This window comes from Amphiprion ocellaris, chromosome 10, assembly GCF_022539595.1.
Source record: "Amphiprion ocellaris isolate individual 3 ecotype Okinawa chromosome 10, ASM2253959v1, whole genome shotgun sequence".
NCBI classification, from domain to species: domain Eukaryota; kingdom Metazoa; phylum Chordata; class Actinopteri; family Pomacentridae; genus Amphiprion; species Amphiprion ocellaris.
In genome coordinates, this window is record NC_072775.1 from 1,689,866 (window position 1) to 1,702,906 (window position 13,041).

Here is a 13,041-nt window from a genome sequence, read left to right on the forward strand (position 1 = left end):
TTCCTCCTCCTCCAGACAACACGGCCAGCATCGTGTCTCGGCGGCGTGACGGCTTCAGCGTGGACAGAGACCAGGACGTGTTCAGCCTGGTGGTGGTGGTGTCTGACGGCGGCGAGCCTCCCCTCAGCAGCACCGTCACCCTGTCCCTCAGGGTGTGCGTCTGTCAGAGGAACACCAGGGGGCGCAGCAACAACCTCTGCCAGGCTCAGGCCTTCCTGTCCTCAGCAGGCCTCAGCACCGGCGCCTTCGTGGCCATTCTGCTGTGTATCGTCATATTATTAGGTACGTACGTCTTCTGGCAGTGGAAGTGCAGCATTTCACACCCTGTCTGATTAAATATGACCGTAGATCATTTATTCCAGTGGAGGATGAATGACAGGAGGTGACAAACTAAAGTACCGCCTCTGGATTCACTGGTCGTCACGTCACTGAGGGGTTGTTCACAAATCATCAAGATTCTTCTGCTCAAACATCTCATCTTGATTTGCTTTATCATAATCAAATCAAATATTTAACATGATATATCAAATACTCTCCAAAATAATTTTCTGTTGTCTTTTTATGTGCATACTTAAATTTGAGGCTACATTGCAAGGGCAATATTTTAAATACTATTGAAGACAAAAAATTGTAATTTTCTGTTATTTCTTATCATGCCATTGATTCACAATCAATATTGGGCAAATAATTTCTGAGTCATGTGTCTGGGTTTTGTTAAGTTTATTTCCTGTTTTATTTTGTAAAGATGTGTTTCTTGTTGTTTTACTTCCTTTGTCTGTTTCCCTACTTTTTTAATCACCCTGAGTAGTACCACCTGTCTTGTGTAGATACATTTTCAGTCTGCTACCCTGTTTTGTCTTCTGTTTGGGGGCCCGAAGGCATTTATTTTTCCTTCTTTTCTTCTTACTCGTTGTTCGATTTGAGGTATTTGTGTTAGAAGTAGGAAAGTTTTTTTATCTCACATAATTCTCAATAAAAGTACAGCATTTATTTGTAGTCACTAAACATGGAAGCTAATTAATTATGTCCTAAAATCTTGCCATGAATTAGCTGTCTGTTTTATTAAACGTGCATAACACTCTTGTAGTTTCTTTATGTTTTCAGATAATATAATCAGAAGAATCCAATCTGCAAATATCCAATCATTTTCTTCACAGATTAAAAAGTATTGTAAATGTTCTTGGTTTGTTCAGCTTTTGTCTTTTCTCTCTTCTCTTTCACTGACTTTCCTCTTTTCCCTTCAGCCATAGTGATGCTTTTCACTCAGCTGCGAAACAAGAAAGCGAGCAAAGACCCTTTGATTCTGTCTGAGGAGGACATCAGGGAGAATGTGGTGACCTACGACGACGAGGGCGGCGGCGAGGAGGACACCGAGGCCTTTGACATCGCCGCGCTCCGGAACCCGAAGGCCTCGGAGCCTCGCAGAAAGTTCTATCTCGGCCATGGACCGAGTCCGTACGGGGAGGAGGATGAGATCGAGGAGGACGAGGAGGAAGGGATCGTGGTGGTAAGGAGGAGAAAAACCAGGGAGGTGGATTACGGCTACTACAGCCCAGAGCCTAAACCCGCCTGGTTCATCATTGACTGCGTTCCTCGAGAGATCAGCCAGTCGGCGCCGTCGCTTCTGCTCGATGGTCACGACATCATTCAGCAGATCATCCAGCAGAAGGTGGTCCAAGCAGACTCGGACACTCGAGGTCCACCGTATGACTCCCTTCAGACGTACGCCTATGAAGGCCGTGGATCTTTAGCCGGGTCTGTCAGCTCTCTGGGCCTCACTGAAGCTCTGCCTGAACTGAACTATGCCGACCTGGAGGACTGGGAGCCGGAGACGCAAACGCTGGAAAGAATTGTGGGAGAGGAGACGGCGGCAAGTCCAGCTAACCCAGACTCCTAAAAACTCCTGTCAGAGAGTTTGTTTTCTACTTTTGAGTCAATTTGCTGAAGCAAATTACTTTTTATTTATGCCATTTAAACCTGGCTGCAAAATTACTGCCGCAGAAAGCTGGCAATGAGGAACTGTGATATCGTGTGAAATCAGAGGATAAGAAAAGCCATTTATGTCCAGCAGAAGAAAAGGAAACTCATAGGCTGGAGGGAAACTTGTCCGAGCCTGGGTACTTTTCTGAAATGATGAACTAAATGCAAACGGACCGTAACAGTGTGGACATGCCGATTTGCAAACTATTTTCTCCCTGTGCTCTGCTTGTTTGGTGTGTCGGTAGAAAAGTTACAGATGGTCCTGGACCCAAAGGATTGTGGTCTTTATCTTCAATGCTACACCTAAAAAAAACAACACAGAAATGAAAATCAAATCCCCTTGGAGCACTGTGAAAGAGGGTTGAAGGTGCAGGTTCCTACATGGAGTTTTCTTGATTTGTTATTCATAAAGCAAAGAAAATGAGGCCGACTGTGATCTAAGTTTTATCTACAGTATGAAGATGAATCAAGAGGAAGCTGATGGCCCCACTGGAAAATGCACGTTGCCGATATTCTAAAGGCCAAAGAAAGCTACGGAAAAGTGGTGGATTCTTATAGTTTATGAGTCTGAACCCTAAATATGTTTGCATGCTCATAGTGGCAGCAGGGTCCTGAATCTTCAGGTTCTCAGGTGTGGATCAGTGAAGGGTTTTTGTGAATCCAAATTCCAGTTTTACTGACATACTCTGAGCCGAAGAGACCAAAATGCCAAAACGTCAGGTGATCTCTCCCAACAAGCCCAAACCCTTGTTATAAATGGTAATTAACAGTGTTTCCCATTCAAAATGTGCCTGTTTGGAACTTCACAGTCATCACATAGAGAAAGACAGTCCAAAACATCTTCACATCAGGCAGTAATACGCTTAAGACATCAATGGAGGCAGCATGAGCTCGACTTTTAACAGTCACTTGCACATGGAGGTTCTCCTGGGAGATTCATGCTTTACATACAGAAGAAACACATGAAACACACGTGCAACAACCACGGGACCACATCTACATGGGATTTTGCACATATGAAATTTAATGTGTTAAAAACTAGTGACAGTTTTCAAACAGGAAATATGTGATTTAGGAACATTTTCATGCTCTGTATGCGTGAAACCCACGAAAAGAGTTACAAGTGAAACACATTAACTCAGAATCCACAGAACTCAAACACACAACATTTGACACCAAGTGCAAGTCATGAAATTGGTTTCCATTGATAGTTTGGAAAAGGGAGACATCATGCTGTGGCTGAACAACCAGCATGGTGCATGATTTGATCAGACAGAATTCACACCGTTTTCAAAGTAGTTTTGGGAATTTGCAGACTTCTTCCAAACATAGCAATGGAGATCATGTCCATCAGCCAATCATAGACTCCAGTAAACAGCTTCACCTGAGCAGCCTGACATTTATTTATCATATGCCACGATTCCCACAGTTAAGAACAAATATAATTTACACAAAATAAGCGTTTATTTGGAAAGATGCAATGCAAACATATGAACCAAACTGTGCATAGTGAGAAAAAATCCCCTGAAGAAGTTCTAACAAACAAGTGATACAAACTGAGTGTTGATTTCCAAATATGCAATGAAAATGTATAAACAAAACTGATTTAAAGGCTCATAATGCCCCTAAAGATGATGGAACAGGGCACAAGATGTCTTCTGGGGGAAAAAATTCAATTCTTTGAGGATTTACACCAACTTGCTGTATATTTGAGTGTGTGTCTGAAGGAAAAAATCAAAGATTAGAGAAGCACAACCACCATTTCTATTCTGTCTCAGTAAAGCATCATCTCTTTTGTATTTGGATTTCATGACTGACTCTGTTATTTTCAAGTGATGACTGGTCTTTGTGTTCATAGTTGTCAGATATAAAAACATGTGCAGGCCCTCTGGAAACCATCCAAAGCTGGAATCTGTGACTTACGCAGTTGTCAGTATCTTGGCATATACAGTATAAATAGTTTACCATGTTTCCCTTTCTGCTCTTCTCCTGGTGTCTTTTACTTTTTGTGCCCTGCAGGCCTTGATCTCAGTGTCTCCAATGCCTCTGTGAACTTTTGACATGGTCTGTAAGAAATGAGATGATAATAAATTTACTTCAGTACTCACCAAACACACTTGGAGTCACATTCTGAGGCCAAAATAATTCATAAAGCATCCAGCAGGTGTCAACGGCTGATTCAAGAGTGCAGAATTTTATGAATAGTCATTTATAATCTCATCTGAACTGGTGATCGTAATGAAAGCTGTAAAAAAGAGCAACATTTTTTCTGTGTCAACAACAACAGCATTTTGTCCAACCTGAATAATATCCCGGCATGTTTAACGTTCACCAGGTTCACTTTGATTTTCTGTTGTTTCTCCCTGACAATCTCCCTTATTTCCTGTGACAGAGCACATCAGCGTCTCTTCCACGGTGAAGATGGAGCCCATCACAGCCCTGGTAAGTTCCTCACACCTTTCTGGATTATCCAAGGAGACTAGATTCATCATGTTGGTGACAACCTTGTTCTGCAAAGATGAACAAATTCATCTTCTTCTAGAGTCTCAAAAAAAGATCAAGTTGTCGAAGCTGAAGTGTCAAATCATAGCTTTTCCAGCAGGAGTGATTCCATTTGATTTAATGTGCTAATGTGAGTTTTCAGAATGTCTGAACATCACAAAACAAAACAGACAAACTACAAACGTTGGAAAGTGGAGACAGAGTAGTTTGTGGTAGATTCAAATAGATTTCTTGGTTTTTGATGTAGTTGATGGTTTGCCTCAAACTGGTTTGTGACTGGTTTGTGCAGGTGGTAAATGACGACGATATTAATATAGATTTTGATGACTGGACTTCAATTTCTAGTGGAAGAAGTTGAAGTAGGAAATTTGAAAACAGGCAACAGAACTGTTAGCAAAGCAATTGTGAGAGAAGAATTTAAAATAAACCTTGAATTCTGAGACGAAGGTGAACATGTCAGTCTTAGTCTGACAGCATATTCTCGGAAATTGGGAAAGAAAGCGGAAGAGAAAAATAAAACTTTGCATTTTGAAAATATTTGAAAGAAAACAGTGAGTGACAGAAGGATTGTGGGTGAAAGTAAAGTTGTGCAGGGAGTGATAACAGGTATTCTAGTAGACGGAAACTTGGAAAAACTTAATGGAGGCGAGTTAAAGAGAATAAAGAGATTTCTGAAAGCAAACAATGGAGACGCATTAATAGTCAGACTGTTATTCCCAAGTTTCAGGAATTTGTACTCCCAAAAAAGATGAAAATCTAATGGAAGAGGTTATTCACAGTTAGGCCCAATATGCCTTTTAGAGATTTGGACACATTTGAGCAGTTTGCAAAGGAAAGTAGAAATGGTGGGCAACAAAGCAGTCAACATAAGCTATAGAGAAGTAATGAAGAAGGTACAAAAACACCTGTCAAATCAGACATCAGTCAAAAAGAGGAAATAATTACGATACAATGACTGATTTAGTTCATTGTCTTTGTAAATAAATGTGAGGATCAAGTTAAATGTGAAACAAAGAAAATTAAAATGATTGTCAGGCAGCGGAGAACTTTTGGGGTAAAATGTGTCTTTGGAGCAAATCAATGAAGGACTGGAGGCAAAAACAGCTGGGAGAAGCAGGGGATACGAGGAAGTAATTATTCTACAGTGGGATGCAAGAAGTTTAATAGCAAACGGTCAAGAATTTATAGGAATCATTAAAAAATCTTAGAAACCATAAGTCATATATGTTCACCTGTTATTAAAGGTTATGATAGTATCTGCAGAGATAGATTGGAGGAGAGTTTTAATGTTTGTGTAGCGACTTAAACCAACAAGAGTCACTGAGAGACTGATACTGGGCCTGTTTGTCCGATGTGCTAATTGAAAGAATCCACTGGGATTTCCAAATGATAAATTTAACCTTTTATTAAAGAAAAAAGATAATCAATTCATAATAACGTGCACAAAGTTATAATCAAAGTCAAAGAAAAATAACAAAAATAGCGAAAATAGGGATAATAATAGCGAATGTAGCGGTCAACAAAAAATACGGCGACCCAGCTCACCCCCTCTCAAACAAAGAAAAATTGCTGGATTATCCCCGCTCTTACGCAGGTGACCCGCAATCAACCTATTTAACATAAATCACAAAATAATACTATAACTAAACAAACACAAACAACAATTAATATGCCCTTAACCTTACAAATAAAATAGCAATTCATTTATGGCTCCTACAGTTTGTAAAGGAAGGAATAAGAACAGAGCTGATTTATGCAGAGAGAGTAAAATTTGTCAAAAAGTAGGAAATATAAAAAATGCTCGCTTTCCTAATCGTAATGGATGAACTCGCTGTACATTGAGGAGGAAAAGTGCCACGGTTTGGTGATTTTAGTGAGTGTGATGATGACGGTGGAATAGTGATGGAAGAGTTCTCAGAGATTGAAAATCTAGTGTGCTTAAAATAATGGAAGTGGAACGAGATTTAATATCGCAGCAGGAACAGAATCAGACATCGATCTCACACTCCACTGTAGAAATATATAGATTCACCGGCAGGCGTTTGCTCAAGGAAAGTGGTTGTAGAGATGGAAGTAGGCTGAAGGAACATGATAAAGGAGAGAATGTAGATGTGTCAGTGATCAAAAAGTACAAAAACAGTTACATTAATGAAGGTATTTATAATCTAAATGGTCCTTTTCAGGGAGGTAAGGACAAAAAAAAAGAATATTGTGCCATGTGAGCAAATAAAAAATATACAGCTTTTGAAATGTTTAAAGGTTTCAGAATTTTATTGAATATAAAAGAATTCTGTAACACGGTGTCACAGAAACAGAACCTGCTAAAAATATCTGGACAAAAAAAAAAAAAAAAAGAGTGGAGTTAAAAGAGAATTTGGGTGTCCTGTCCTAAATAGTGGAGGAGAAGGTAGAGATGTCGGCACAGTCCTTGTATATTTTGGCAATTGGATTTTCCGTTCTGAAACGGGTATTGAAAAACAAAAAACGAGTGGCTATTTGATTTTCGTTTTAAAATACAAAAAATAAAATTGAAATACAAGGCGTTTTTCCTTTTCATGATCAAAAAGGGATATACGAAATTTTAACAATGCTTTGATTTTCATTTTATATTTCGAATAACAAAAAGTAAAATCAATAAGAGACAGAAACGAAAAAAAAGGTCAGTTTTTTCATTTTCTGAGACCGGAAGTGGTCATCAGTAAGTGTGGAGCCAAACGACAAGAAGATTCTCAGAGGGCGGAGCCAGAGAGCAGTGATTGGTCAGACTGACTGAGATCCAGAGAGCAGTGATTGGTCAGACCATAGATAATATAGAAGACAGCGCTAGCGGATCTAGTCTGCTCTATATCTATGGTCGGCACGTCTGGTAGCATCTCTGGCTGCTGTTGATCTGGTTTTTGGAGTAAAACACGGTAAGAAGATAAATACTTCTAACCAGTAGCGTTGTTTTGTTGTACGTTAAGCCAGCGACTTGTGAAGAGTTGTGTTTTGTCGTGTTTGAGCAGTTGGTCCGGACGCGTTAGCTAGCTAAGCGGCTAAGTTAGCTAGCGGGCTAATTAGCACAGGTGGCTAACTTACCGCTGAACACCTGTGTTAGTTGCTGCTGCAGCTGTCCTCATTATTAGAAGGAAATTCTCAACCTGTATTTCTCTGCTGTGTATTTTAGCTTTTAAAAAAGTTATTTTACTTTAAGGTTAACTGAAACCCGTTCAGCTGCACTGAAGTTTAACATTCAGCTGGTTTGAATTAAACCGTGCTTAACTTAACATTGCGCAACATTACCTCTCTGAATCTCCATAATTTCATTAAGTTCCTTCTCTCTTCCCCTGCTCAAGTTCAATCCAGTATATAAAGTGACATTAATAGTGAATAAACTAACAACCAGCCATTGTATTTATTTATTATTGCATGTATTTGTAGTAAAACATGAGTTGAAACATCCTACTTTTGGATCTAGAACTGCACGTCGTTCATTTTCAGTCACCTGACGAGTTAAACTCCCCTTTTTATGTGAGATTGAAGCAGAAAGTCTGAGTTACAAAGAAAGTTTATAATTTGCGATACCTGTTATCTCTGACTGAGGCTTTATTTACACGTAGAAACTTTGTTCAGGAAGATTTCTCAGTAGCTCAGAGGACAGGCTGCTTTTTACACAACCTTGGAAGAGAATGTCTGTCAATGCTTTCAGCAGAATTTAGAAACACAACACTTCCTAAACAGATATTTTGAGGCTGTGAGGTTGAACGTTTGAGAGTCTATCAGTGTGTTTGTTTGTGGTCTTTCTGTTTCTAGGTGGAAGTTGAATTAGTGAGGATGACTCCTGCTCCTGTCATCTCTAAGTTCCTCACACATCTTTACCTGCACATGAGGAAAATCACTCCTGTAGAATGCAGGTATGTTTGTCATTATTATAAAGAGATGTTGCCTGGTGACCTGTCAGAAACTTATTATACAGAGTCAGCCAAAATAATGTTTACACACATCAGGAAAAGAAAAACTAGCATAAATATTTCAATACCAAATTTATTCAGACATCACCAGATTAATACGATAATAAAACCTTCCTTTTCGACAAAGCTTATAGTTAGGGCTGACTGGGTGACCCTGACGGGGTGAGCTGGTGTTTTCATTTGCACAACTGACTTCCCCTCTTGACGTCCCTTTAGTTTGCCCCTAGTTATGCTGCTATAGGCCTTGGCTGCTGGGGAACCTCTCTGGATGCACTGAGCCCTTCTCTAACTACCTATGTATTTACTATATATACCATTATTGCATTACATTCACTTTGTTTCTTTCTGTGTCCTTTCTCCGAGTGTCCCTGGTCCCAGAGCTGGATGCTGGATGCTTCAGATGTGTGGCTGTGTTTTATGGTCCTTGTGTCCCACCCCCCCACCTCTCTATCTCTACCCCTCTATCTGTATCCCTCTATCTCTACCCCTCTATCTCTACCTCTCTACTTCTTCTGTCCCTCTCAACCCGCCCGGCCAGCAGCAGATGGTTCCCCCACATTAGAGCCGGGTTCTGCTCGAGGTTTTTTTCCCTGTTAAAAGGGTGTTTTCCTTGCCACTGTCGCCTTTTGGCTTGCTCTGGGGGTCAGGCATATGGGTTCTGTAAAGCGTCTCGAGACAATTTGACTGTAATTGGCGCTATATAAATAAAATTGAATTGAATTGAATTAATAAAAGTTATCTTTGGCCTCTACAATTACAAGAGGTGCTCAAAGTGGAGGCCACTGGCTTCCAGACATTTCTGTTGTGTTGTAGACGTCACTTGTTGATGCTCCATTCATGAGGGTAGCGCCATCTGTTGGGAAAACATCGTACAACAGGACACAGAGTTATCATGATTTGATCAAACTTAGAGGAATCTATATGTATAGAAGTACTGATACAAATGAAATATTTATAAAAGTTTTTCTTTTCCTGATGTGTGTCGACATTATTTTGGCTGACTCTGACTCTGTGAACTTAATGAGAACAAAACTGTCATTTAATTGTTGCTCTGAAAGCTTCTTTAGTGAAAACCGGCTGGTGTTCTGCTTTGAAACAAACTGCTGTCTCATTCATCCAGGTCATGGTTATCCAAAGTTGTTTAAATCAAACTGGACTTTAAGAAGGTTCCTTGAAGACGTTTCACCTCTCATCCAAGAGGCTTCTTCAGTTCTGGTGGTGGTTGATGTTGCCTCAGCTTATAACCCCTGTGAGGTGTGGTCAGTGTTATTCACATTCCGATGACCATTGCCAAGGCCCACCTGGCTCCTCAACGATGGTCGTTGGGAGCCAGGGAGTGACAAAGGGGGTCGTTGAAATGTGAGTTTCACCGAGCCCTCGTATGCTAATGGTGGTCGTTAGCATGAGCCACTTCACATTAGTCATTCTGCTGAGTAGTTCTTTCGGGGAGTTTTGAAAGGACCTGATTGTAAATCTGCGAAAGATGATGTCGCAGACCCCCACCCCCCCCGTTCAGAGATGGCTTCTCTACTCGCAGATCTGTGACATCATCTTTCGCCAATTTACAATCGGATGTGGGGAGTGTGGAACCCAGGTGAACAGCTTAGCTCTGTCGTGTTCCTCAGACCACTCCTGAGTAGTTTTAGTTTGTCCTGCTGAGAGAGGCAGCTGGCATCAAGGACTGCTGTTGCCATGGAGACTAGGGGGTTGTTTGTCCTGCAGTGTTTAGGTGGTGGTACATGTCAAACATCCACATGAATGTCAAGGTTTCCTAGCAGAACGTTGCATTAGAACAAAATGATGGATGTTGTTCTCTTCAGCTGTCAGTGGTCAGAATGTTGTGGCTGATCAGTGGATCTGTCTGCCTTTACTCTGACATCCAGAGTTATACAAAAGTGTAGTATGTGTGCAGTGCAGAAGAGATTTACTTTATTGGATGCATTAATAACCTCATAACATTCAAATTTTTATTCCAGTCTTGGTTGGATATAGAATCTCTGTATTGATTCAGGTAAAAACTGAACTTCACAGCATGTTGGAGCAAAACAACCAGATGAAAACTGTGATGGTGTTGGATTGTCAGACCGTAATGTTGCAGCTCAAAGCAGCTTTTCTATCTCAGTTCATTCTGACATTCAGCTATGAATCAACACAGCAGATGGTGATCCATGCTGTGGAAGTCTCACATCTCCTGATTTAATGGAGCTGCTTTGCACTTTTTACACTGTTTATTCACCAACTCTTTATTTAATAAAAGTCCCATCTAGTTTTTATGAGGAATGTGATGTTTTAATTTCTCTGTGAATAACTGCAGTCTAATGGAACAGCTGGAATTGTAACATCTGTCCTGATATTGATCATGAAGTATTGATCAGAATACTTATGGTTAGCAGTCATCCCTGAAGTTTTACATTAAAATCTTTACTTGTGTTGTGAACTTTGGTAAGAAGCAGAAACTTTAGCGTTGCCATGGATACATGAGTGTTAAATTCTGTCCATCTTTCCATTTTGGGAAATTCAGTCCAGCAGATGAGTTTGTTTTTACTGCCAGCTACCATTCAGTCTGAGATATTAAGAATAAATAAATGTGCATAATGTGGAAATGAACAGATTTTATTTTTATTTATTCCTACAGCTGCTGTGTGGAAAGTTCCAGAATGTGGAGGAATTTAGTCTCACAATCACAGACAATAAATATTATCTGAAAGTCGGGTTATTGTTGTTCATCAGCACAATACAAAAAGATTCATGTTAGACATATTCCAGAGACATATTCAAGACTCTAGAATATCATGATTTATGTAAATTTACCTCAATAATATGAATGTTCAGGTTAAGATTGTGCAGTGATATTTATTCTGTAAGTTTAGCTGATTAAAGTTTATGACTCTGCACTACAATATTATTTATTATTTAAATTTACATCATTATTAGAATATTTAGGTTGAGACCCTACAGTATTGAGATTAAGAAATCGAATATTCTATAAAATGTAAATACACTGAACTCATTTGGATATATTTAAGTGAGACTCTACAATATTATTTGACACAAATCCATCTAAATCAAAATTTGAATCATTTTTGCTCCAAACATTTACTGGACTGATTTAAATATTAAAATCACTTCTTTCTAATCCTCTGCTGTATGTTCAAACCTGAGGCCTTAAATAGAAACACACAAGTATCTGATTGAAGGAACTTCTGCAGAGTCCTGGTTCCAGAACATGATGATAGAATTATAGACAAACTTTAACAAAAGCTGCCTGAGAGTTTACAGGTTTTTATGTTAGATTTCTTCACTAATTTAATGAGCGTTATCAGCAAAAATCAAGTGTTCATTTGATGAACTTCATTTCCTAAAACATCCAGAATTGGAGCTCATATCTTTGGCAGCTGTAAAGTTTCTGCTCCTTCAAAGTTCACAACACAATGAATGAATTCCTAAAACACTCTCAATGCTGGAGAGCGTTTGTGATGCTGAAGCAGTGATCAGTTTTTCTGTTTCTCTCTCTGGAGATGCACAATGAGGGACGTCTGCAGAGACTGAGAAAGAGTCTCACCACATCCTGACATGAGGAAAAAGACTTTATTGAAGACTACAATGAGAAAAACTATCAGACAGCAGACGGCTACATTCAAGGTGAGCTCTGAACATTTGATCTGGAACAGGAATTCAATAACGGCAGCATGAGCTTCATTTCAGTCTGTAGCTGCTGAATTCATGGATGAATCATCTGGCACTAGAGAGGAAGACCATCAAACACCACGTCAGCTGATGGAGGTCCAAGAGTCTCACCCAACAAACAACCTACAGAGTGAAGACCTCCAATCTGATTGGACGGCCTCCTATTCAGCCACACGTGTGAACAAATGCCTCTAAGCTGATTTGTTTTCTAAAATAAATCTAGTTTGAGTCCTAATCTATGCCTGTGTTTGCTTCTTTACACGGCTGTTAACAGTTTAGGCTGTTAGATTGTTCCAGATAAGACAAGTACAAGATTCTTCAGAGCCGTTCTACCAGGAGCCTGACAGGAAGAACTCCAACAGCTACTGAATGTTCCTGTGGTCCCCTCAAGGCTACAGGAGGAGTCCTACGAGGACGAGCCGGTCCACCTGATGGCGGCCAGTCGCTGCGGTTCAAAGCCAACACCGACTACGTGGACTTCTACTGGACCACACGGAGGCCTTCAAACCAGACCAACAAGTTTAGTGACTCCCCGACTCGTGGGTCTGAGGACGCCGCCGAGCCTCGGTCCAGCCGGCCTCCTGTCTGTGGGTGTTTGAGTGCTGAGAGGTTTGTGGATGCATGTGAACGTTCTGTGTTGAAACAGCAGCTTTGGACTCAGTAACGCCGGGAAAAACCAAGAGCTCCTTTATTTGTGACTTCCACTAAAAAAAACTGATGAAAATAAGTTTACCAGGGTTCTGACTGATAACAGATTATTACATAATGAAAATAATCCTTTAAATATTCCTTTAAACAATCCTTTTAGGTCTACATTTCCTTTACACTGACTTCTTGGTATATGTACAAGTATTTTGGGTGGAATATACCATTAAGCCTGATGTTCAAGGGTTCTGGGAATATACTATTAAACCAACCTTTT

The 13,041-nt window shown here is 40.1% G+C and overlaps 1 protein-coding gene across 3 annotated transcripts in view; it reads left to right on the top strand.

Annotated features, from left to right (window-relative positions):
* Positions 1-12,358, top strand: part of LOC111582448 (cadherin-18-like) — a 208,900-nt gene extending 196,542 nt beyond the window's left edge. The window contains exons 11-13 of one of the 3 annotated variants that reach the window (XR_008603032.1): positions 16-282; positions 1,245-12,074; positions 12,138-12,358. Coding sequence is in view for 1 of the 3 variants with exons in the window: in XM_023291120.3 (XP_023146888.1) it covers positions 16-282; positions 1,245-1,897 (920 nt within the window). In the remaining 2 variants the exon portion in view is untranslated. Of the gene's footprint in view, positions 1-15; positions 283-1,244 lie in introns of all 3 variants that reach the window. The other 2 variants (XR_008603033.1, XM_023291120.3) reach the window with 2 other exon arrangements.
* The last annotated feature ends 683 nt before the right edge of the window (positions 12,359-13,041 follow it).